This window comes from Cryptomeria japonica, chromosome 4 (genome assembly GCF_030272615.1).
Source record: "Cryptomeria japonica chromosome 4, Sugi_1.0, whole genome shotgun sequence".
Lineage (NCBI taxonomy): Eukaryota > Viridiplantae > Streptophyta > Pinopsida > Cupressales > Cupressaceae > Cryptomeria > Cryptomeria japonica.
In genome coordinates, this window is record NC_081408.1 from 422195580 (window position 1) to 422221467 (window position 25888).

At 38.4% G+C, this 25888-nt stretch overlaps 1 protein-coding gene across 3 annotated transcripts in view; it reads right to left on the reverse strand.

Moving 5' to 3' along the window:
• Positions 1–748: 748 nt before the first annotated feature.
• Positions 749–25888, reverse strand: part of LOC131030756 (light-mediated development protein DET1) — a 211882-nt gene continuing 186742 nt past the window's right edge. For all 3 annotated transcript variants that reach the window (XM_057961679.2, XM_057961670.2, XM_057961684.2), the window contains one exon: positions 749–1114. In XM_057961679.2, coding sequence (XP_057817662.1) covers positions 969–1114 — 146 coding nt within the window. In that variant the 3' untranslated portion in view covers positions 749–968. The remainder of the gene's footprint in view (positions 1115–25888) is intronic.

Genomic DNA, 25888 nt, shown 5'->3' on the forward strand with positions numbered 1-25888 from the left:
ATTTGTGGCTGCTAAACTTGCGACGAGTACAGATGGTTCACACTTATGCTGCTTTTAATCAAACCTGGTTCAACGCACAGTCAGACATTCCCACCTTCAACCCTGCCTTTATTGTACTCTGCTTCGTCCCAGAACACTCTTTACCTAGAATAGTAAATAAATGACAAGTCTGCCAGAAAACAAAAGGCTAGCACCTTTTATAATATATCAAGCATGCCTCTTTTATGGTGAGAAGCATTACTTTGCAACATCGAGTGGCCATTATCATATTGCCGCAATATTTTACAAGCAATTAAACTATTGCATCAACTTACTTTTGTTCTTGGATGCGAAGGGTGAATGCTCTTATCCTTCTTGACAAATCACTCTTCCCCTAAACTTCTCCTATGCTCGTTATTTTAAAAAATAATTATTTCCCTTCTTATCATAAAATCTGCTTGGTCAACTCCCTTCTCTCTTTCCACTACTTGTAACTCTTCAGAAATTCCACTAACCTCGGATCCTTGAATTTAAATCTATATTACGAAAAAAAGCTTCTACTCAACTAAATTCAATCAACTTCATGATGATAAAGCAATAATTTGCACAAATCTTGAAACAGAGTTTCTTTATCATCTTAAAAGCATTTAATAAGAAGAAGTTAAAGTAATGACGAAGGCTTTCAAAATAGATTCTGTCAAAATGTCACCCGAGGAGAAAGATCAAGAATAAAACCTGGAATTAAGAATCTGGGAACTAAGATAGCAAATGAAAAAACTGCCATCTATATATTTCAAATATGCTATATCGGTTCCATTCCATATCCATGATCATTGTTACAAGGATAAAGAGAACTGTTCCCAAATATAACACAACGGCAGGTGATGACGTTCCTGCCAAAAAACCTGAGGACGTCACACAGTCATGCATTCCAGATTTCTGTGTCGAGAAGGAAATGCCCTAAGAAACAATCTTTGAGGTCAAACTGGCTATCGTCGCAAATGAATATTCACCACTGTGATCACTGATGGCTGTGTAATTGATTGCTGAATTGATAATGCAAAGGGGAAAACTGGGTGGAAAAGGAAAGACACAACTCTTTTTGCCCGTCCATCACTGCCACCAACTTCCAAACCTGTCCAGCAGTGTTAAGACAACTGAGTAAGAAAGGCCATGGTGAAACCCAAAAAGCTTTAAAATTCAAGCATTCAATGATTTGCACTAGCATAAATAGCTCCATTCCCCTCAAAAAAATTAAAAAATAGAAAAACTACTTTCCAAACCTGATAAGTAAATCTTTTAATCAACTGAATAAGTTTACATGTACTGATTAGAATCTTGGAGTTAAATATTAATAAATGATGATCATGCTCATTAACTAAGACACATGTCAAAACCTGTTAAGTTTTCCAAATTAACTACCCTCGTAAAAATGCTTCATCTTGAACTGACATCTAGAAAGTCTATACTCCAAAAGAATTTTTTATAACAATAATGAGAAACACAAATAATAAAAATATTCAACAAGTATACACACTAAAAACTTCTAGAGAATGGACTTCAAAAACCTACTAGTACCCATTTTTTCCAATTGTTCTAATATCATCATATCTATAATGACCCATATGATAAACATAGTATCTCAGTATTGCCAAGCAAGAATAAACACAGATTATTTGTTGATTCAACACATAAAACCTATACGATCAGATTAGATTATAGCCAAATGATTGTCCATAGAACCATGATATATAGAACTAGTAGATGTGTAAGGCTACCTTACCCTATAATGCTTATGCAAGAAATGATGAACGTACCAGCATACTTTCTTAAAAAAATATTCATTCTGAGCCTTGGTGTTGCACGGACACAATCCACAGACTAAGAGACAGATCTGGCCTATATAGCATGTGATTCATCATTTATCTAAAACATGTAATAGAAATACAAATAGAGATAAGGCGGAAGTGCCATTGCATGTTCAATAGAGGCAACAGAGAGCAAATGAAGCTCTTCTATTCATGATAGAAAGGGTATGCTCTATAAGTATAATGTTGGACATAGAATAAACAGTTTTGTTATATCCTTGAGCCGAAACCTAGGAGGGATTATGTGGATTTGAAAATATATACAGATGATGGAATTCTATATAGCCTACAAATGATTAAATTTTATTTCTACGCTCCCTTTTTGTTTTACTTCTACTGTCAAACTGGGAAGATGAGAATCAAGTATATGATCAAGTTTAGTTTGTTAAGGTTTTCGAAATTTGTTCAGTCTCATTCTAAGATAAATTTGTAGAGTAAGGAGGTTTAAAACCTTAATAACATTTTGGTATTCTTTGCAATATTATATTTGACGTCATTGGGAGCAATTTTTATGATGTTGGATTTGACTTTATTATTACAAGTCTATGAAAATAGGTGATTTTTATTACGGATTTTTTTTTTAATTTGGCGTACAAAGTAAAAGTATTGGCCCACTTAAGCTTGAAATATCTTGCTGGGTGTATGAAATAATTTAATATCTTGGTGTTTGGAATAGTAGAGCTTCTCATTTCCACAAGGTCGTGTTTTTTCTCTGTTGTAGCTGAAGCTTGCCAGGTCCTTGGAAGTCGGATGGAACCTTGCTGGTCGCGTGAAAAGTATTAGGGTTGTGTTAAAATCTTTCTTTGTGGCACTAGCAGAAGTATTGGGAGGTTTTTTGGAGGCCGTTTGTCATTCTTTGTAACTTGTGATCTCTTTTTAGCCATTCATGGAGCATATACCTGGCGAATGTGAGCTTTGTGAGCTCCTACTTGGATGCGTGGGAATACTTTGGTCGATCTGTGGGCCATTTAATTATTTGCTGCTGCTGATAGGAGGTGCTTTGCTGTTTTGAACTTCTTATCAGAATGTGAGCCTCCTCTTGGAATTGTGGACACTTCTCTGTATATGAGGCCCTATCTCTTGGCCATTACATCATGGCACCAAATATGGATTAAAGCCTGTGGTTTCTGCTGGTACTGAATATTGGTGAGTTCGCTTAAGTATGATATTGTGAGTAGCTTGTTGTTGATTCTTTCATCACTAGAGTGGCCTGTCTTTTAGCATGAGACCCTTGCATAAAGGTATATTGGAGGTCTGAGACATTTTCCTGGACACAAATAATGGAATAAAAACCATGTGGAAACATGATGGCATTGAGTATGTTGTTTGGCTCCTTTCCTGTATTACTTGTTGAAGTTATAGCTATGGTCGGATCCTTCCGTTGGCCGACATAGCAAACATGACTGTCTAATTGGCCTATCGGCCTTAGACAATCATGAACCTGTGTATACTCTAGAGAAAGCGGGTAATATACATTATGAAGCGGTTTTGTTTTTAAGTCCCTAACTAAGCATCGGTTAAGACACACACCCGTCACCCATGGTTAGACACGTCTCCTCAATGATATTGTGTCCGCCACCCCTTAATGAAGGATCAAGTTGTAATTTTATACCCTAGGTTTGTTAATCAGACTTATATCTTTTAATTATGCTCTAGATTGTGATTAGGTTTGTCACAAATAAGTTAACATTCAGTAAAATCAGAAAGTAAATATTAGCATCAGCATCATTCTTGCAAAATCCTAAGCTTAGTAAGTATTTATCAATTCTTTCATACCAAGCACGAGGAGCTTGTTTGAGTCCATATAAGGCTTTCTTCAACCTGCAAACATGAGAATCTCTTTTATGAATTACATAACCTTCTGGTTGCTCAATATAGACTTCTTCTTCAATAACTCCATTGAGGAATGCTATCTTAACGTCCATTTGGTGCAGCTCCCAACCTTTGGCTGCAGCAATAGCTATTATAGATCTAATAGAAGTATATCTAGCAACAGGGGCAAAGGTTTCTTCATAATCTATTCCTTCCTTTTGAGAAAAGCCACGAGCTACAAACCTAGCTTTATATTTTTCAATACTACCATCAGCATTATGTTTAAATTTAAACAACCATTTAGAGGAAACAACAGACTTACCTTTGGGTCTGGGTACAATGTCCCAGACATCATTTTTGATGATAGACCCATACTCTTCATCCATGGCTAGTTTCCAAGTATGATGAGACATAGCTTCTTTGACATTGTAAGGTTCAGACTCAATGATATTGCACATCACAGAGATGTAGTTGGCGTGATTTTGGAATCTCTTGCAATCTCTAAAGGTTCCTCTGGGAGCAGCAAATCCTTCAGCATCTTGAATCGTGTTTCTAACCCAAAGTGGTCTCTTCTTGGGGACCACAATATCTTGAGGTATATCGGTAGAGTGCATAGGTTCTGATGGGTCATTCTGAACTTCCTGATCTGGAAGATCAGTAGACTCCTCCTGAGTCTCAGGGTTAGCATTAACTATTGAATCTTGATTTTCAATCATCATATCATTATTGATGGTTAATGAACCTTTAGATCTTTTGAAAGCAATATCTTCTTCAAAAGTTACATCTCTGCTTACCTCAACATACCTTTGACTCGGAATGTAGATCCTGAAGGCTTTGGAAGATTCACTGTAACCCACTAAGATGCCTTTCTTTCCAGATGGATCCAACTTGGTTCGTTTTTCTTTAGGTACATGAACATACACTGGACTCCCGAGGATCCTTAAGTGACTGATGTCAGGTTTGATTCCAGTAAAGGCTTCTTCAAGAGTCACATCCTTTAGGGCACGATGAGGACATCTATTCTGAATGTAAACTGTTGTTTTGGATGCTTCCGCCCATAGAAAAGGTTGTAGGTCTTGATCATGGATCATGGCCCTTGCAACTTCAACAATGGTCCTGTTCTTTCTTTCAGCAACTCCATTTTGCTAAGGATTGTAGGGAACGCAAAACTCCCTCTTAATTCCCGCTTTAACACAAAAGTCATAGAAACTACTTGAGGTGTATGCACCTCCATTGTCAGATCTCAAACATTTAATTCGATTTCCTGTAGTATTTTCAACTAAGGCTTTGAATTCTTTAAATCTGTTTAGGACTTCTTCAGACTCTTTAGATTTAAGAAACTAGATCCATGTTTTTCTAGAAAAATCATCTATGAAGATAACATAATATAGGAAACTGCTAGGGGATACTACAGACATAGGACCACATAAATCTGAATGAATAAATTCTAACCTTTCTTTAGCCCTACTATCGCTTTTATGAAAGGGATTCTTTATATTTTTACCCATTGCACAACCTTTACAAGCATCATCATGAGATAAACTGAGTTTAAGCATACCTTTAACCATTTTACCGAGAGTGGGAAGAGCTTGGAAGTGTAAGTGACCCAATCTTCTATGCCATAGTTCGCATGATTCAAGGGTCTCATGAATGAGAGCTTGGATTGGGTTAGCTGCAAGCTTATATAAACTATCAAATCTATTTCCAATAATATGAGCAGATTTGAAATTAGATTTCTTAGACCAAGCGAGTCCTTTCCCTTCAGAAAATGCTATTTGCAACCCCTTATCTTCTAAGGTAGAAATGGAAATCAGATTTCGTTTAATACCAGGTACAAAGCGAATATCACAGAGTTGTAAGGAAATACTAGAATCTAGAGTTAAGGAAGTAGTGCCAGAACCTTTTACCGAGTATCGAGCATCATCACCGATTACTACATGAAGGTTGGTGTCTTTTTCAATCAAATCTGAGAGATGCTCACGAAATCCTGAGATGTGTCTGGAGGCACCACTATCAAGTATCCACGTATTGCTGTCCATAGGAACATTGCTGGATAGAGCAGAGATAAGAAGATAATCTTCACTTTGTTCGGCAACTTCATTTAAGTTGGCTTCCCCTTCCTTTGGGTCATTCTGACAATCTTTGGCATAGTGACCATACTTATCACATCTGAAGCAACGAATGTGAGAGGAATCTCTTGACTTTTTCCTTGGATCATAGGATGAGGATCTAAAGTCTTTGCTTCTCTTTTCTTTCTTCCAATGTCCACCTTTCCTAGATTTAGCCAAGAGAACATGATTATCTTTGTGAGAGTTCTTGAGTTTTCCTCTTACCTCAATTCGAGATTCCTCTTCGATGCAATCAGATTGAAGACGTTCAAAGTTGGGACAGCCGGCTCTTCCACCAATGCTACGAATGAATGGTTCCCATTCATCAGGTAGACCATTTAATGCAATCATAACAAGATCTTTATCCGAGATTTGGCAATCAAGAGTGCTTAGCTTGTCCTTTAGTTCATTTATCTTCATGAAGTAGGCTATGATTGAGTCTTCTTCTTTCATTTTCATGTGAAGAAGTTGCTGTCTTAGAGCAAGAGCCCTGCTGAGGTTGTTGACCTCATACATCCCTTCCAAGTGTTTGATCATTTCCCTGGCAGATACAAACTTTGATATGACAGTGACAAGATGATTCTTGACAGACTCAATTATGATTCTTCTAGCCTTGAGGGAATCTTTCTTGAACTGTTTCAGCTCTTCAACATCTTCTGGAGGAGACAGACTTTCTTCTTCTACAAATTTCAGCAGATCATTCTCTTCAAGGATCAATAGAATACGAACTTTCCAAGCAGCAAAATCAATGGCTCCCTCAAGTCTATCTTCAGCCTTCAAACCTGACATTTTAGTCTGGAAACAAACAGCAGCTATATGCAACAATTGATTTGCTAGAAATCAGATGTTAGAGAAACCTTAGCTCTGATACCATGTAATTTTATACCCTAGGTTTGTTAATCAAACTTATATCTTTTAATTATGCCCTAGATTGTGATTAGGTTTGTCACAAATAAGTTAACATTCAGTAAAATCAGAAAGTAAATAATCAGTAGACAAACACACATACCCTGGGAAAACCTCCAAAAAGGAAAAACCCAACATGAAAGACCCACAGGTCAGATTATATATTCTCCTCTTAAATGTACAAATACAATACTTAGCTTCTCTGTCAGATCTGATCCTTTTGCACAGCAGATCTGCTCTTTCTAAGTTCTCCAAGTTTGTACAACACCACCTATGTCCTCTTGAACAAATTCGCACAAGTCTGGTTGAATTCGCTTTCTCCCTTATGAAATCGCACCTTAATAGTAGAGCTATTTTCACATTTGCTTGCTGAATGAATTGGTGATTATTGACTTGCAAAATGTCTTTATTTATACGCATCTTTAATCCTTAATTGTAAGTCGGCCTCCTTGAGTTTTGGCGCCAATATATTTGGTGGCGTGTATATAGCATAACGTGGATATTGGGCTGGGCATATGTTAGGGTCACGTTACCCTAGGATAGGGCCCGGACCTAAAGGGGTTCGGATGTTGCCTTAAGGCAATCCGAACCCATAACCCTAGTTACAAACAACACAAGTTGCCCTTGAAGAAGCCGACTCTTCATGAAGAGTCACCGTGGCGTGTATAAGAGGGATGCTACCTCTTTTATTTGGTAAATTTTTGGAACATACTCCAATCGTGTGGAAGATTTCCTACATGCCATTCGTTTTTATCATCAGCAAGTTCGTTCATCATCCACAGTAGATCGACTTTCATATATCTCAGATCGAATTAAATTATCATCAGCGAAATCATTCCTTGGGAGAGCGAATACACTACTTGGCAGATCGTAATCTTCCTTGGCTGATCGAACACATTCTTCATAGGTTAGATACGTTAATGCAGTGCGGACTGCATACACAGCTGTGCATTGTAAATTGATCTGAGCATATAGCTTCAAGGAGTGAAGCGATTCACATTGGCCTTTGTACTTGACCATTGTAAAAGCATCTTGCTGTTCATATTTAATATATATATATAGAGAGAGAGATAATTTCGTGCTCGGGGGAGACGATAGTCATATATATCGTCTATGGTTGGGAGGGCAACAATGATCTGAATCATTGCTCGTGGTTAATCGAGCACACCCTATGATTACTGTGCATGGTCATCTTCTTGTGATCCTAGTATTGTAATGAAATTCAACATGGTATCAAAGCAGGTTCTTGAAGAGCCATTGCCATAGTTAATGCATCCCCTCTGTCTTGAGGAGGAGCTTGAGCTTAAGAGTGGAATGATATGATAGGGGATAAAGTTCATCTTTAGATTGAGTAGAGAGAGATTCTTGGATACAGGTTATAATTGAGGACAATGCCAAGAATAATGAGAAGGAAGTTGGGGCCACTTCTTTCCAGCAAGACTTTGATGATTCTCTTCATAGAAGTGACATTTTTATCTTCAGCCTTGGAAACTTTGCAAATCTGCATCTGTCAATGGCGATTGAAATACGAGATCAGGACCTTCATTGGATGATAGGGACCAAACTGATCAGATAAGTCTTCTCTCCACTACCACATCTATCTGATAGTATACGGTGCATTGCTTATGCTCATGTTATTTGTCTATTGTATGAATTGGACTACTGGTTGCCTTCCTGTTCATGAGACTAGAACTGCCCATGTGTAAGGTTGAGTCCTGTAGCCCTTAGCTATGATTACATACTATTTAAGACACCTAATTTATCATTATCATTGTTTTGTTATGAGCTATGTTTAACAACAAATTATTACAAGTGTATGGCCAAGTGTATGTGTGATTGCATGGGACACTTGAAGACCTTAGTAGTTAAGGCTGGCCTGCTTCTATACTACTTGCAAGGGTTGCAAGTTTATCCAAAGCTAAATGGAGCTTGGATAATGAGATAAGTATTTATCTTGATTATTATCTCGAGTTTTTTTGCTTGTCGTAGTCAGCCTCTTATTTGTATTCCTATATGTACTATAAGAGTTATTTGCCTCGTTATGCTCTTGTTCTTTTCCTTGGCCCTCGGAATGGGTTTTGCAAGAAAAGAAGTACGATGCATTAGGAATCTTGCCAAGGCATTTGTGTAGGGCTTGATTTTATGAGATTGATGATTCGAGAGGGAGGCCTATACAGCTTGTTGGGACGCTCAACCCAAGTGTTGATATCTACTTATGACAGCTATGCCATCGAAAACTTGCCGCCGTGCCTGTCTTGAGAAAGATGGCTACAGATCTTTCTAAGAGCACGAGTGCACTTACAAAAGTTGTGCATTTGATAGGAGTGTCAAGAGTTCCTTGCCGAGCTGTGACAATAGGTCCAAGGTGGTCTTGAATCCAACATATTCAGCCATGTGTGGATCATGCCAGATGATGTTATGAGTTGAGATACTCAGAGACATGGGAGTCTCTTGTAGCAATATGTCTTCCATAATTGGGAGCATGTGAGCAGGGTGTGCTTCTGTGACAGAGGGAGCAGCTAGAGGATCTAGTTCAATTGACTTCTGAGGATCTTGGTCATATTTGTTCAGAGGGAGTGGACCATGTCGAGATGGTTTCTCTAGTGATCAGGCTGGAAGGTTTTATGTTGTCACCTAGGTTGTGATATTCCTGGATAGATGAATACTCGGTGAGCATGGGATTCACCATGAATGATGGTGTAAACATAAAGGTGGTTGATAGAAATGCAATGATTTTGGTCCTTCATGTTGATGACTTATTCCTCGTTGGGGCAGAGAAGCTCATCACTTGGTGTCAGAGGGAGTTAGCTTCTAAATTTGAGATCTTGGCCTTATGCACTACTTCCTGGGACTGGAAGTTTGGTAGAGACCGCATGAGATCTTGAGTCGGGGGAAGTACACTATAGTCATCCTGAAGAGATTTGGCATGATGGACTGTAAGTCCATGTCTACGCTGATGGATATATAATCTGGAGAAGTTGACTGAGTCAACTTCCAATTCAGATCTGGTAGATCCCACTATGTATTTTCAATTGATTAGATCACTGATGTATTTGGTCAACACTAGACCACATATCTGCTTTTCAGTGAGTACTCTCAGTCAGTTCATGTGTGAACCGAGACAAATTCAATGGGTTGCAGCAAAGCATGTGCTAAGGTACTTACGTGGCACAGTTGGCTATGGCCTGAGATATTCTTCTGATATGAACTTGAAGCTGCATGGATATACTGATTCCGATTGCGTAGGATGTGTCATTGATCGGAAGAGCACCGTTGGTTGTTTCAGTTTGGGTTCAGCTATGATTTCTTGGTGCAACAAATAATAGTCTTCAGTAGCATTGAGCTCCACAGAAGCCAAGTATATTGCAGCATGTGTGGGAGCACGAGAAGCAGTGTGGCTTTGGAAGCTTCTTGCAGGATTGTTTGAACAATCCTTAGAACCTACAATTATCCATTGTGATAATCGAAGTTGTGTAAAGCTTTCTGTCAATCCTGTATTTCATGACAGAACGAAGCATGTGGAGATCAAGTATCACTATGTTAGAGACATGGTGGAAAGGAATGCTATACAGTTGAGATACATTAGTACTGATGAGCAAACAACAAACATTCTCACCAAGCCTCTCTCTAGAGTAAAGTTTGTATACTTTCGAGGTAAGCTTGGTATGGTGGAGAGTGAAGCCCTAGCCGAGATGGAGTCTCAACTTCATTGATTTGTTTATATTTGTTTATATATATACTAATGTATTCTTATCTTCAAAAGATGTTTAAATTGTAAACTCTTGTTAATGCATTTCTCCTTGAGAGAGACTTGAGGTGTAAGCCCTCATCTTCACCCTCTGATATGGTTCATGGTGGATGTCATGTGTGTGACACCATGACAACACCATGTGAGAGAGTCCGTGGTGATCTTCTTGTACTTGTATGTTTACCCTCTGAATGAGCCATGGTGAATATCATTGTGAGGTGACGATCTCACAATAACGGTTGATATCTCGTGAGGTGATATCTATGGATAAGCCATAATGGTGGATATCACGTGAGGTGATATCTATGGATAAGCCATAATGGTGGATATTACGTGAGGAGATATCTATATATAAGCCATAATGGTGGATATCACGTGAGGTGATATCTCTGGATAAGCCATGATGGTTGATATCACGGTGAGGTGATATCTATTCTTCACCATCCATGGGAGAAGCCATGATGGTTTATATCACGGTGAGGTGATATCTTTCCTTTCCACATATGGGATTAGAAATTGCGGTCAAACATCATGATGAGGTGATATGCTATCACAATGAGATGATAAGTTTCTTTCATACACATGAGTGTAGTCATTGTGTTAGTCATCACAATGAGGTGATGTGACTTACAAACATCTAGAAGGATTCCTCCCTAGCTAAGAGGGAGTGTTGAAGTTATAGCTATGGTCGGATCCTTCCCTTGGCCGACATAGCAAACATGATTGTCTAATTGGCCTATCGGCCTTAGACAATCATGAACCCGTGTATACTCTAGAGAAAGCGGGTAATATACATTATGAAGCGGTTTTGTTTTTAAGCTAAGTTACCAATTCGGGTACGGATTTGCAGATTCAGCAAAAAAAAATTCTTGGGTACCGGTATGGGTACGTCCATGCACACACACATATATATTTTAATTATATATATACATATGTCATATATTATATATATGTTCAAACATCAAAATTATATATATTCAAACATACAAATATGAAACATACAATGTAGCTTTCTCATACAATGATACATAGTTGTTTTTTAATTGTTTTTTTGACTTTTATGACCCGTGGGCCTTGTTTTTGGGAACCCACGGGCCTTAGTTCTCCCTGGGTTCCACCTGGGTAGGGCCCGGGTGGAACCCAAGGAGAACCAAGCTCAGACCAAGACCGGGCAAGAACCAAGACCCGGACCCAGCCTTTTTTCCCAAGAACCGGTATCTCAGTTTTTAAGTCCTTAACTAAGCATCGGTTAAGACACACACCCGTTACACATGGTTAGACACGTCTCCTTATTGATATTGTCTGCCACCCCTTGATGAAGGATCACGTTGCCCTTGAAGAAGCCGACTCTTCATGAAGAGTCACTGTGGCGTGTATAAGAGGGATGCTACCTCTTTCATTTGGTAAATTTTTGGAACATACTCCAATCGTGTGGAAGATTTCCTATATGCCGTTCGTGTTTATCATCAGCAAGTTCGTTCATCATCCACAGCAGATTGACTTCCATAGCAGATCGACTTTCATATATCTCAGATCGAATTAAATTATCATCAGCGAAATCATTCCTTGGGATAGCGAATACACTACTTGGCAGATTGTATTCTTCCATGGCTGATCGAACACATTCTTCATAGATTAGATATGTTAATGCAGTGAGGACTGCATACACAGCTGTGCATTGTAAATTGATCTGAGCATATAGCTTCAAGGAGTGAAGCGATTCACATTGGCCTTTGTACTTTCATTGTAAAAGCATCTTGCTGTTCATATTTGATATATATATAGAGAGAGATAATTTTGTGCTCAGGGGGAGACGATAGCTGTATATATCGTCTATGGTTGGGAGGGCAACAATGATCTGAATCATTGCCCGTGGTTAATCGAGCACACCCTATGATTACTGTGCATGGTCGTCTTCTTGTGATCCTAGTATTGTAATGAAATTCAACATTACTCACTATGCATTGTTGTTGCTTATGATCTGTGAGTTTGGATTTATATCATCTGCTGTACATTTTTCAGTACTTGCATCAGCCATTAATGTATGTTACTTCAGAATCGTGCAAATAGAAATACTCCATTGTTCAAGGTCAGTTTTACTTGATTGATCTTTGTTACATTTCTCTAATTTGCTACTCATTTACAAAAGAATACAGTGGCTATTTGCTTACTTGGAAATCATATATATGTTGCATAGCAAGTCATATATTTCATTTCATGTCCAAACTGCAACAACATTCAGAAAACTATCAAAAGCATTTAAATAAAACCATACATTGCTCTTTACATATCACAAAGGTTGAAAATTTTGGGTTAAATCCAGTTGGGGTTACTGTAGTGGTACCAAAGCTATGCATCCAGCTAGCCTGGGGGTTATCAGCAAAGGTTTATTTCAAAATTGCTTCCAGTCAGTTACAGGTGGGGATTACTCATTTCAGTGAGAAAGATGAAAACATTTTAATAAACACATGTTAGAGTGCTTGTTAGAAATGAAACAAAGTTATCAAAGATGTGATGAGATGTTAATAAAATTGGGTGAGCATCCTGAGAGGTTGAGTGCTCTTTTTTCAGTTTAGGAGAAAGTAAAAGTAAAAGACTAGGATTCTTCCAGTGCAAGAAATCAAGAAGGCAGAAAGAATGAATTAAGAAGACAAACTCTTTGCTTTTCCTGCAAATGGCTTTGGGAGCCTAATCACTGATGCTCAGGTTAAAGGTTAAGATGCTAGGAGAGTTGGGAAAAGAGAAACAGACAAACTGTCCCATTACCAATTGCCAATCCAAGCATCTCAATAGAGGAGTGTGCTAATATTGTGCCTGCTATGAATTCCAGTATTCTTATGCCATCATCTTAGGAGGTTCAAGAAGAGGAAATTGTTTCTGTAAATCTTGATGCTTCTCCAATTGAGGATGAAGCAAATTCTTCATGTGCTTCTACCAGTAAAAATGAGTACACTGATGTTCAGGAGATCGAAGAATCTGAAGATAAGTCAACAAAGGAAATTAGGACAGACAACACAGAAGATAGAACACAATTTTAATACAGCAGATTGACACAATGATTTTTAAGGAAAAAGAATCTATTGTTGCTACAAATGAAGTGTGCACGAGTCTCTATGTGGGTGATTTAGAAATTATGATTAATAAACCTTGTGAAGAGATGGATTTCATTGATAAATTTATGTGTGATCATAATGTTGTCCCACCATTTCTACATGAAGAGTGCATGGTATCATCTAGTGAGACAATTGAGTTTGACGGTGATAATGTTCTAACAGATAAGAACAAATCAGATAATTAATGTGTGATAGCCCATGTCACTTTGATGAATTTGAACAAAGGTCTTTAGCATTGCAGGATTTGAAGGACCGAATATTGGTCACAAAGGAGAAGATTGTGCTTGGTTTTATTATTTCTCTTGATGTGCCCAAAGAGCTTCTAGCCTTCAGTTCAGCAAGCCCTAGGACGGAAACCCTTGGGTTTGGACAGTTTGAAAGAAAACTCAATTCCATTTCAGGATGAATTCATTACAGGATTCACAGTTGTGCTGCAAAGTTCAATTTATGAAGGTTTTCAAAATTTGTGAAGTCTCATTCTGAGACAATTTTGCAGAGTAAGGAGGTTTAATAATATTTTGGCATTCTTTGCAATATTATATTTGATGTCATTGTGGACTATTTTTTATAATGTTAAATTTGACTTTATTATTATGAGTCTATGAAAATGGGAGATTATTTATGAAGGATTTATTTGAAGTTTGGCATGGAAAGTAAAAGTGTTGGCCGGCTTAAACTTGAACTATATTGCTGGTTGTTTGAAATAATTCAATAAGTGGGCGTTCGGTATGGTCGAGCTTCTCCTTTCCAGCAGGTTGCGTTTTTCTTTGTTGTTGCTGAAGCTTGCCAAGTCCTTAGAAGTTGAATGGAACCTTGGTAGTTGCATAAGAAGTATTAGGGCTGCATTAAAATCTTTGTGGCATGAAGAAGAGTATTGGGAGATTGTTTGGAGGCCATTTCTCATACTTTGTAACTTGTGATCTCTTTTCTGCCATTCGTGGAGAATATACCTAGTGAATGTGAGCTATTTGAGCTCCTACTTGGATGCGTGGGAATACTTTGGTCAATGTGTGGGCCATGTAATTATTTGCTGCTGCTGATAGGAGGTGTTGTGCTGTTATGACACCTCAGGACTGATATTCTAGACATCTCTTTGCATTTATTCCTTCTTATTGTTGATGGCATGAACTTCTTATCGGAATGTGAGCCTTCTTCTCTTGGAATTGTGGACACTGACTTGTATTTGAGGACCTATCTCTTGGGCATGAGCATTACATCATGGCACTGAATACGGATTGAGGCCTGTGGTTGCTGCTGGTACTCAATATTGGTGTCTTTGCTAAAGTATGATATTTTGAGTAGATTGTTGTTGACACTTTCATCATTAGAGTGACCTGTGTTTTACAATGAGACCCTTGTGTAAAGGGATATTGAAGGTTTGAGACATTTTCCTGGACACAAATAATGAACAAAAACCTTGTGAAAACATCCTAGTATTGAATGTTTTTTGGCTCCTTCCCTCTATTACTCACTATGCATTGCCACTGCTTATGATCTGTGAGTTTGGGTTTATATCATCTGCTGTACATTTTTCAGTATCTTGCATTCAGCAATTAATGTATGTTACTTCAGACCAGTGGAAGTAGTGTTGGTAAACATCTAGCATATCTCTTCAGGATTCGTGACATAGCTTAACAGCCTCCTGTGAGATCCTTAACAGGGATGGTATCGGTTTCGTGAAAAGATGAATCTTTTGAGAGAAACGGCCAGCTCAACTCCCTTCAAGTGGTATCAGAGGGGTTGTGTTGACGTGTATTTTGTACACAATCATACACAGAATAAAATACCCAAAGGCATCTTATCCTCTCTTGAATAAAGTCGCTAACTGCTGAAGATATCGCAAGAAGGATCAGTTAGGATGACTCCAATGTTCTTTTTAGTAGGGTCTCTACGTGTGGATAAGCACCAGTGGTCGTTGTGATTGCTGTGTCATCAAAGGGCCTTACGTCGTCGAAGATTTTTCTAAACTAAACAAGCTTTTCAAAAAATATCAAAAGGATAGGGTTTGCAAGAGGTCTAATCTAGTCTAACCCTAAGATTGACTTAATGTGGACGAGACTTGGTGAGATTCTACCAACTTCAATATTGCCATAAATTAACAACTCAATTGAAATTGATGCGATCTTCTAAGGTAACGAATGATTTTCCAATACATCAAAGATCAAGGACACTACCACGAAGGTACATATCCAAGATACAACAATGATTGAAAGTTTAAGCGATTCAAATATCTCCAGTAGACCACACAAGGCGTTCCTACAATCAGCAAGAAGCTAGTGGTTTGGAAAGAGAATCCTACCAAAGGTCAAGTCCAACACTTTGTCCTTCGAATTAACACACTACTTTGATTGAGAATGATTCAAGAAAATTGAACAACCATGAAGATAACCAAGAGAGTTGCAACAAAATACCATAACTTCAATACTTTATTGATCTCAAAGCCATCATGTACAACAATTGTTTGAATTCCTTTCTCAAAGCTCAATCTAGCTACAAAAGTAAATTGCTTCTAAACTTTAATCTCTCTCTAATACATCAATAATCTAATCTTCTAATTTTTCTAGTTACAAAAATGAAAGAAATGAGGGTATAAATAGCATCCTCAATTACAATGAACGGTCCAGATCAAAAAGCAGATCAACGGTCAAGATTATGACACCTAAACCCTAATTAGGGTTTGTTACAAATAGCCTCCTTTTTACTGAACAATATTAAATGCATAGCCAAATATTAAATTTGGCACAAAAACCTAGGAGACATAGACCAATGACAATTAAGGTGCCATGTCATCTATAACAACTTCTCATCTAGAATCTTATTCCCTTTCCAATGCTCCTTTTTAGCATATGCAATGAATCTTGATACGATTCCTTCGATCTCAGCAATTGGAATCTCGGGAAGATTCCTCATTCTCTCTTCCAAGTGGATGACCTGATCAAATGCCTGGAGAAGAGCAGTGTCCCATTCAGGTTCAAGTTCCTTAGTCTTTTCAATTAGCAGCATGGTAGCAAACATCTAGTCCCATTGCTCATCTGTGATAACATTTGCATCCTTGCAAAAGATAACCTTGATTCTATCCTCCAATTCCTGCAAATCCACATCTGTCTCAATCTCGATCCTCCTGCCAAGAATGGTACGTAGTACCTCAAATACTCTGTCCTGGATCGGGTGGATAACCTCCTCAACATGGCTACATCTAGTACTAATGTCCTCGAAGAGAACTTCCTTCATCTGGAGTAAGGTTGACCACTGAAGTAAACTGTGAGGTCCTCCATCCATGATCTTTTCCTGCGCTAAGACCTTCCTCGATGTTTGTCTGATTACTTGCAAGACAGGAATGATAACCTCTTTGGTATGAGCAAAAGCAACTACTGTTATCATCAAGTTGTGGATGATCTCAAGAACCTGGATAGCCCTATGAATAGTCTTCATCATCCTTGTTGCAAATTCTACGGCAACTGTATGGGATTTGTCCATCCAAGTGCTCATATGCTGGACCAAACTCCTGAATCTCTCTGCCTCACTAATTGATTGAAGGGGAAGTGCCTGTACGGGTGATCTTGCTGGATCTTGACGTCCCAAAGGCTGATTGAGATGGCTGAAATATGTTCTCCATGCACCAACTTCTCTCTCAAGCTTCCTATTCTTCTCCATTTCTTCCCTATGCTTGTCTTTCAATGTCTCAAATGAATCGGTGGCATCATCCATTGTCTGTTCGGCTGTGGATGGACCTAGCTCAAATGTCTCTATATCATATTCCTCTGCTAGGATCTCACCTTCATACTTGTCCACTGCCGATGTAGCTATCTGCAACTTTCTGGATCCAGTCTCATCTCTAATCATCTTGGACATCTTGGTAGCCTTCCTCTTCTCTGTCACTTCCTGGGAATGTCCGACAAGGCTCTCCAAATCAATTACATTGTCTTCGTCCTCGATCACAATTACCTTCGTTAATCTTTCCTTCAACCAATCTGGGATGGCGGATCTTGTCTCTTTAACCTGTATTTCCTTGAGCAATTCTTCTTCTCTGGGAGGAGATGTTACTTCATTATCTTCCCTATCTTCATGCAACTCATTGTCTTGAAGAGATCCACCTGGTGCCTGTCCTTCTTTATCATTCTGTACCATTGACTCCATAGACTCCTCCACTTCAAGTGTCCTCTTCTCTTGTCGAGAAGATGTGCCGGATGAACGATCTCGGTTGGCCTCTTGCTTCTTCTTGGAAGATTCTCTCTTCTCAAGTCTTTCTTTCCTCTTTGAGCCTCTTGGATGGAGATTGCCTTCACTTGCACTTCGAAGGTTGCCCTCACTTGTATTTCTGGGATTAGGATTGCCCTCGCTTACACTGGCTCCACCCTCAGCTGGTCTTTCCTCCAAGGTGAAAGTCATAGCTATGCCTTGCTCTCTCAACTTCTGATGCTGCACATCAACCCATCTGCGAGTACAAGACAAGACTGGAGCCATCAAAGCATCTAGATCCACAACCTCGGGCTCAGTCCAATCTAACCTCACTGTTTTGCTATCTCGATCATAGGATGATTGGAGATGTCTGCCACTGTCCTGAGCTTGGTCGGCCACTCTGTAAATCTTGCATTTCCTGATGAAATCCAAAGGCAATCTAGAATGCATCTTTCTTTTCACTTCAAGATCATCTAATAGATTCATCATAAAATCTTCTATCTGAAACTCATGCTTAAATTTCCTACCGATTGTCTCCTCTATATATCCATGTGGATCAAAGCTCTCTCTCAAAGCAAAGAATGAAAATGAATACAAAGCTAACTCCTTTTCTGCGTCGTCCATGGCTAAAGCATTAGGACATACCTCAACTGAATTGCCTAAGATGATAGGTACAGGAACTCCATTTCCATGTCTGTGTCTGAATGCCTTCGCATAAGTTGCCAACTGTCTTGTTACCTCAAGTAACACTATTCTGTCTGTCGGATATCTCGGCAACATGTATGGAGGTGAAGGACATCCATGGACTCTGATATAAGTAAATTTCGGAAATTGGATAAACCAAGCACCGTACCTCTTTACTAGTTCTTGTGCATCCTGAGATAATCTATTGTGAATCCCACCTTGCAACGTCCTTGTGATGTTCATCGTGAAGGTATCATTAACTAACTTGTAGTTGCTTCCTGGCGGATGATGCAAGTGAACATAGGAATCACAAACTCTGACCTCGCTGGGTCCTCTTCCAATCACTCCTCTGTGAGGTAGTCCTGCGTACTCAAAGCTCCTGATCAAGGCATATATGACGTATGAACTCATGTGGAAGGATTTGGTAGCCTTCAATCTCCTTAACTGTACGTCCAAGCAATGGCCAATCATCCTAGCCCAATGAATTGTTCCTTTTCCCTGAACTATCACCTGGATGAAGTAGAACATCCACTTCTCAAAGTAGAAGGCTTGAGGAGCTCCTGTGACTCGGTTGAGCATTGTAATCAAATCTCTGTATTCCTCCTGGAAATCGATCCTATGTGGTGTGTTCGGTATCTTGCTCAGGCGAGGACGACTCTTAAGTAGCCAATTCTTGTTGATGATGCTTAGGCAAGCATCTGGATCATCTTCGTACATAGACCTGGCTCCTTCTATGCTTTTGTAGATCATATCTCTGTGCTCTGGAAGATGGAAAGCCTCACTTATAGCTTCCTCTGAAAGATAAGCTAAAGTGTTTCCCTCATTGGATACGATCGTTCTGGACTATGGATCATAATGACGAGCACATTCGATCATCAACTCATGGCACTGTACTGCTGGAGGGAAGCCGGCTGCCTTAATGATGCCACTTTCAATTATCCTCCTGGCGACAGGTGATGGCTTGCCAATGTAAGGGACCTCTCGAAACTTCTTCGTGCTGAAGTTGCCCAAGTTGGTATCTCCAATGTTGCTCCACTTAGACACGATCTTGGTCTCTAGTTCCTCGTTCTTTTGATCTTCCTTCATGAGAGCTGGACGACTGGTGGATGTTCCCGCCTTCGGGGTCGCCATTGTAACACCTACACCACATTTCATAATAAGAAACTAAATTTTGCAATGTATAACTAGATTAGATTAAAGATTAATTTTAGGAAACTTCATGATAAGTCATTGAGTTATCATTTCCTAAATACGATTGAGCTACTGAAATTCAAAAATTTCAAAATTCAAAATTTACAGCTATGACGATCAAAATTCAAAATTAAAACAAAGGATTACATCGCCATACCTTACTTGAGATCTAACTCTAAAATGCAAAATAAAGAGATTCACCTAGGTAAAAATCGATGTTTGGAAGATTTCAACGTGATTCCCTTCAAATGAATGTTCCCCTTAGCAACTTCGCCACCTTTGGGGGGTCTTTGACGTGATCTTGGCAAGTTCGCTCAACTCCAACCAAACTCGCACTCCCCTTGATGATGTTTAGCACTTCTCCTTTATGAAATTCGCACCTCTCCTTTATTCCCCAAAATCGCATATGAAAAGATGATAAAATGATGATTTGAAATGCAATATCACCTCTCCCCTTTATAGGCGCCTACCTCATCAATCCCCATAGGCCGACTTTGTAAATAGAGCAATTTAAAAAACAAATTTTTAATAAAATTAAGGGCCGACTTTGTAAAATAAAACAAATAAAATCCAAGCGCCCCAATTTTTATTTAAAATAATAATTAATTCATTTAATGCCTTCGTTTTTAATTAATTCGATTTTTTTTTTTTTTAAAAGGCAATAAATAATTAATAAATGCTCACGTGCTATTTTTTAAATGTTATTAATTGAATATTCAAATTTATCGATTTTTTAGCATTTAATAAAATTCAAAAAATGTATTAGCGCCAAAATTTGGGAGAGGTAAGGGTACAAACCACATCGCTTTGGTCCCTGGGAGAGGGACAGGAGCGAATTAGCACTTTAGTCTTGAATCTCTCGCCTTTTACGTTCAAAATCACCTTCTTCACGTTGAAACTGACATCTTCGACAAGAATCTTGTGCTTGATTGACTTGATTTCGTAGACGAATGCCCTTTGTGATCATTATCGCCTTGGTCCCTTGGTGAGGAACAGGAGCGAACTTGCATTTTCTCCTTGACCTTTGTCTCTTCAATCACCAATCTTCATCATGAGGCAAGCAACAACGTCATCCTTCCATTCCACGCTTACTTTATTCGTCCTTAACAAGGCACTTTGATGTTTGAATGATTTTCGCCCTGGTCCCTTGGTGAGGGACAGGAGCGAATTTGGGCATATAGTATAAATCCTTCATCTTTGGCAGTCTTTGCAACTTCATTCTTCGTCGAGACACCTCAAACATCATTGCTTCCTTGTATCCTGACTTGGAGTGACCTTAAACTTGAAAGAAAGGCAACATAACTAACATTTCGCCCTGGTCCCTGGCTGAGGGACAGGAGCGAACTTTCATTTACAAGCTCAATTGTGTTTTGCTAACTCCCAAATTTGTCTTCAATGGACTCGTTGTGCATCCTTTCATTCATCCTTGGCATGAAATTCGCTTGAACTTAGTGAGAAATTCTCCTTAGTAAGAAATCGCTCTGGTCCCTGGCTGAGGGACAGGAGCGCCTAGGACAATATGGAGTTCACCTGGCATTTTGCAATCTTCAAATTATCTTCAATGGGTCCGTTACGCCACCTTTACTTGCCTCAAACTCAAAACTTACTTGATCCTCGCCCACATTTTGCCTTATAAGGAAATTCGCTCTGGTCCCTGGGAGAGGGACGGGAGCTACCATTAAAGTTCGCCCTGGTCCTTGACTGAAGGACAGGAGCGATTTTGCCTCTAGGTCAAATTTTCCTCATGATTGCACCTCCAAGTTATATTCAACTGATGGAATGTACCCCCTTGGTTCTCCTCAAATCGCGAAATTGTTGAGATCTTGCAAGGACAAGGTAATTTTAGGTTTTAAGCTTCGGTCCTTCAATGAGGGACAGGAGCGATTTTTGTTCCTGGCACATTTCCATGTTTGCGAATTTCTTCAAATTATATTCAACGGGAAGAACATGCCTCCCTTTATCTCTTCCAATCCGAAATTCGTCTTGATCCTGCAAAGACAGTAAAATTTTGAAAAACAAGCTCCGGTCCTTCAGTGAGGGACAGGAGCGATTTTGCTTCCACAGGTCAAAATATCAAGATTTCAGGACTTCAATCACTTCACAAGGCAAAAATAAGTCATTTCCAATGTCCGGGATCAATTATCAAAATTTTCAAAATTTGGTCAAAATCACTCAATCGGACAAAAATCAAAATCTCATCATTAACACTTAGACAAATTTGGACTTTGCATCAAAATTTCGACTGAAACTAAACCAACTTGCTTAGCCTCTGGCGAATTCACTTTATTTCCAAAATTGCATCCTACGGGAGGAAGCTCAAAAGCTCTCAAGGTGGACTGGACTCTGGCCTGAAATCACAGTAATGAAAACCCTAAGGCCTGACCTTAGTCCAGACAACTGACAAACAGAGAGAAGAACGAGCAAAACGAGCAAAAAAGAGGGGGTCCCCATTTTAATGGGGCGATGTGTGAAATGGTCACAACAGGTTGCAGAATCGAATTCCATCGGGTAACACTGAGGGGGAGATTGTTGGTAAGTGTCTAGCATATCCCCTCGGGATTCATGACATGGCCTAACAACCTCCAATGAGATCCTTAACTGGGATGGTATAGGTTTCTTCATAAGATGCATCTTTTGGGCGAAACAGCCAGCTCAACTCCCTTCAAATCGAAATGCTCCATTATTCAAGGTCGGGTTTACTTGATCGATCTTTGTTACATTTCTCTAATTTACTACTCATTTAAAAGAGAATACAATGGTATTTGCTTACTCAGAATTCATATATATTTTGCATAGCAAGTCATATATTTCATTTCATCCCTAAACTACAACAACATTCTGAAAACTATCAAAAGCATTTAAACAGAACCATACATTGCTCTTTAAATATCACAAAGGTTGAAAATTTTGGGTTAAATCCAATTAGGGTTACTACAGTTCTTTGGGTTTGTTCTCTTTGGTCTTCGGAGAACATTTCTATTTATAGTAAGTGTTTGCATGGCACCAATCTTTCTAGTTTGTTCTCTTTGGCTTTCAAAGAACAGTGCTATTTATAGAAGTGCTTGCACAACAATATTTTTGGGTTTTTCTAGGTTTGTTCTCTTTGGTCCCCAGAGAATATCGCTATTTATAGTAAGTGGTTGCATGGCACCAATCCTTCTAGATTTTTCTAGGTTAGTTCCCTTTGGTTCTTGAAAACACTACTATTTATAGTGTGTGCTTGTGTTAGCATCAATAATCATCTGCCAGCTTCCCTAGGTTCCAGCATGTTCGATTCTCTATTTTCGGTGCCTTGGCGAGTTTCCATAAGATGATGAAAATTATTTTAATATTTTCACTTGAGTGTTTAAAAAGTGACTTTTAATATTTAACTTAACTGAATTAATATTTCAATAAGTGTCTCCAATTGGGACGACCTAGGCTATGGGAGACATAAGTTGTTTTTAAAAGTTATATGGGGGTCTTTTTCAAGTGAATATTATATTCAAATATTTGAATTCAGCCTAATTTCTCCCTCAGTCTATATATTGGGATTTGGGCTCTCATTCTCTCATTTTGCTCATGCACACAACAAGATCTTATTGAAATGAACTTGGAAAGTTCTTCTTTGGATTGTTGAGGACAAAAACCCTCTTCAGTTAGCCTAGTTTTGGTGGTGCAAGATCCACCCTAGTTGGTTGTCGATTTCAATTAGAGTTTTTCAATGTTTGCTCGAAGTTGGTGATAAGGGTTTGATGAAGATGAAGATTTATAAGGTATTTTGATTTGGGTTTCCTATTTTTGGTGTGATTTATAGTTTTTATGAGTGTTGTTCGAGTATCAAGAGTTTTTGGAGACATTTCCAAGCGCTGGTTGTACCATTCCAACTACACAGAGAATCACATTTATGCTCAAAACACTCAAAGTGATTTTTTTTGTTTCTGGGTATTGGCTCAATGAATTTCTTGTTGCTAGGCAATGAGTTTCCATATATCACAAGAGGCTTTGGGTTTGGCATGTATATTCTAGCACAAAATCGCCCCTAGACAAGAGCGGTCATCTTTGGGTAATTGATATCTGATTATTGCAAGGTATTTTCTTGTTTTGAAGGCTGCAAATCATCCAATATTTGGCATCTAAGGGTTCCTAAGAGATCTGAACTTGTATTTAAGGTTTTAGAAGCAACTGGAATTTCTTTTGTGAATCAACCATGCATTTCTTTGTCTCACCTTGCTGGAGTAGACTTCTGAGTTGATTTTTTTAGTATAAAAAAGGCTTATTATGTTGAATGTGGATTATGGTATGATTGAATCTCATGGAAGATGTGTAGTAGTCTTTGTTTGAGCATTTGATGCTGATTTTTAAGGCATTTCAGACATGTAGCAGCAAGAAGACACATTATTCTTTAGGTATTCATGTTTAAATGCCTTATTGGTTATATTGTTCATGTTGAATGCCAAACTCTCCTAATTTTGTAAACAACAGTATGTATGGTGATGTTATTTCAGTGTACTTGCTATAAATGAATAATACAAATCAGATCAGTTTATTTTGCAAGCAATCCCATTTGTTGTTTTTGGCAAGCATTATATGTCAAACTACTACAACAGTAAAACAAAAAAAATATCAGGAGTATAAATTACAATGCACCTCTTCATCCAACAGTTACATCTTTCCATGTTGGTCGGCCAAAGTAGCATATAAGTGTTTTTATATATTTTTTTTATTTTCTTGCCCAAAGTATGGGTGACCATCCCAATGAGGTTGGCCCAAGCAAAAAGATTTTTATTTAATTTATTTGCAACCCTAAGGTAGGTCACACCTCTCAAGGGTGTTGTCCCTCTTTGAAGAAATATTTAAATACATTTTAATAAATTGATTCCCTTAATTGGGTCAGCTCCAAGAGGACGATCGTCCACATCAATAAAAAAATATTATGCAATTCTTAAATCATTTGGGGAGGGCACCAAGAGGCTAAGTGTCAACCCTTAGCAACAAACTTATTTATTTTATTTTATTTATGATTTTCTTGCACCTATAGGAGGGTGATCATACAATAGCAACAACTTTATGCAATTAATAAATTCCCCCTCCATAGATGTCCTTTGACATCAATAACAACAATTTCCAACAATCTCCCCCTTTGTCATTGATGGCAAGCCTACAAAGAAAAAAAATTGTTAATTGCAACAAGATCATACATCTCCCTCTAATTGAAATGCCATAAATCTCCCTCTGTCTGAAATGCTCCCCCATATTATCCAGAGCTAAATGATAATACAATTAATAGCTCCCTTGAACACATGCTTCTCTTGAAGAACTTAGTGAAAGGATGAGAGTAATATCACTCCCAATTTCTCCCTTAGGTACTCAAAAAGTTCTTTTGGAAGAGGCTTTGTGAAAATGCCAACAAATATGTTCCTTTGTGATGTCTCCAATTTGAAAGGTGACAATTAATTAAATTGATTTTTATTAAGTTGTCAAAAATAAAGAAAATATCCAATGATGACTTAATATTAATTAATTAAATTAAATAAACAATAAAATAATATCATAATGTCACTTTATTAAATAGAGTTCTCCAAATGTGGCCGGCCTAATATTTTAGAAGCTTCTTGGAGTTCTTTATAAGGAGACTGGATGGAGGAAGTAAGGCATGCTTATGATTTGATAAACGATTATTGATTTCTAGAAACGAAAACCTTTAGGGCTTGGTAGAAGTGCTGGACGAAAAATTAGTTCTTCCGAGAGGTGGATTTGGAACGGAGTTCACAATTGGGCAAATTTGTTAAGTCTTCACGAGAGACAAGTCTGTAAGGTTTAGGGCTTGTTTTAGGAAAAAAGATATTAGCAAATATTGAGGGTCAATATGATCTTATGATGAATTCCAACATCTTTGTGACTGAGAGCCGGTTGTCTATGCTTGACCATTTAGTTTGAGATTGTTGATTCTAGTATTATATTGCATTGACGTAACCTATGGGTCCCGAATTATATTGGGCCTCCATAGTCAGAAATAATATATTCAACACCTGGCAAATAATATAGACGTGGCTTGGTTGATACAACGGGCCCAATAAAGTCCGATGGATAATTTATAGATAGATATTTTATTGTGTTCTAGATATATCCGATTGAGGTGGAATAATTGTGAAGCGGCACCAAGTTAGAGCAGTTGGAAGATTCTATTGTGGGAAATCGAAGGTCACAATCCTGATTTTGGATTGATATCAAATCTTCAAATATCATTGCCTATATTTTGGTTTGGGAAGAGCAGTTGAGCTGGCACTTTATTGGTTTTGGGCATTACTGTCGAGTAAT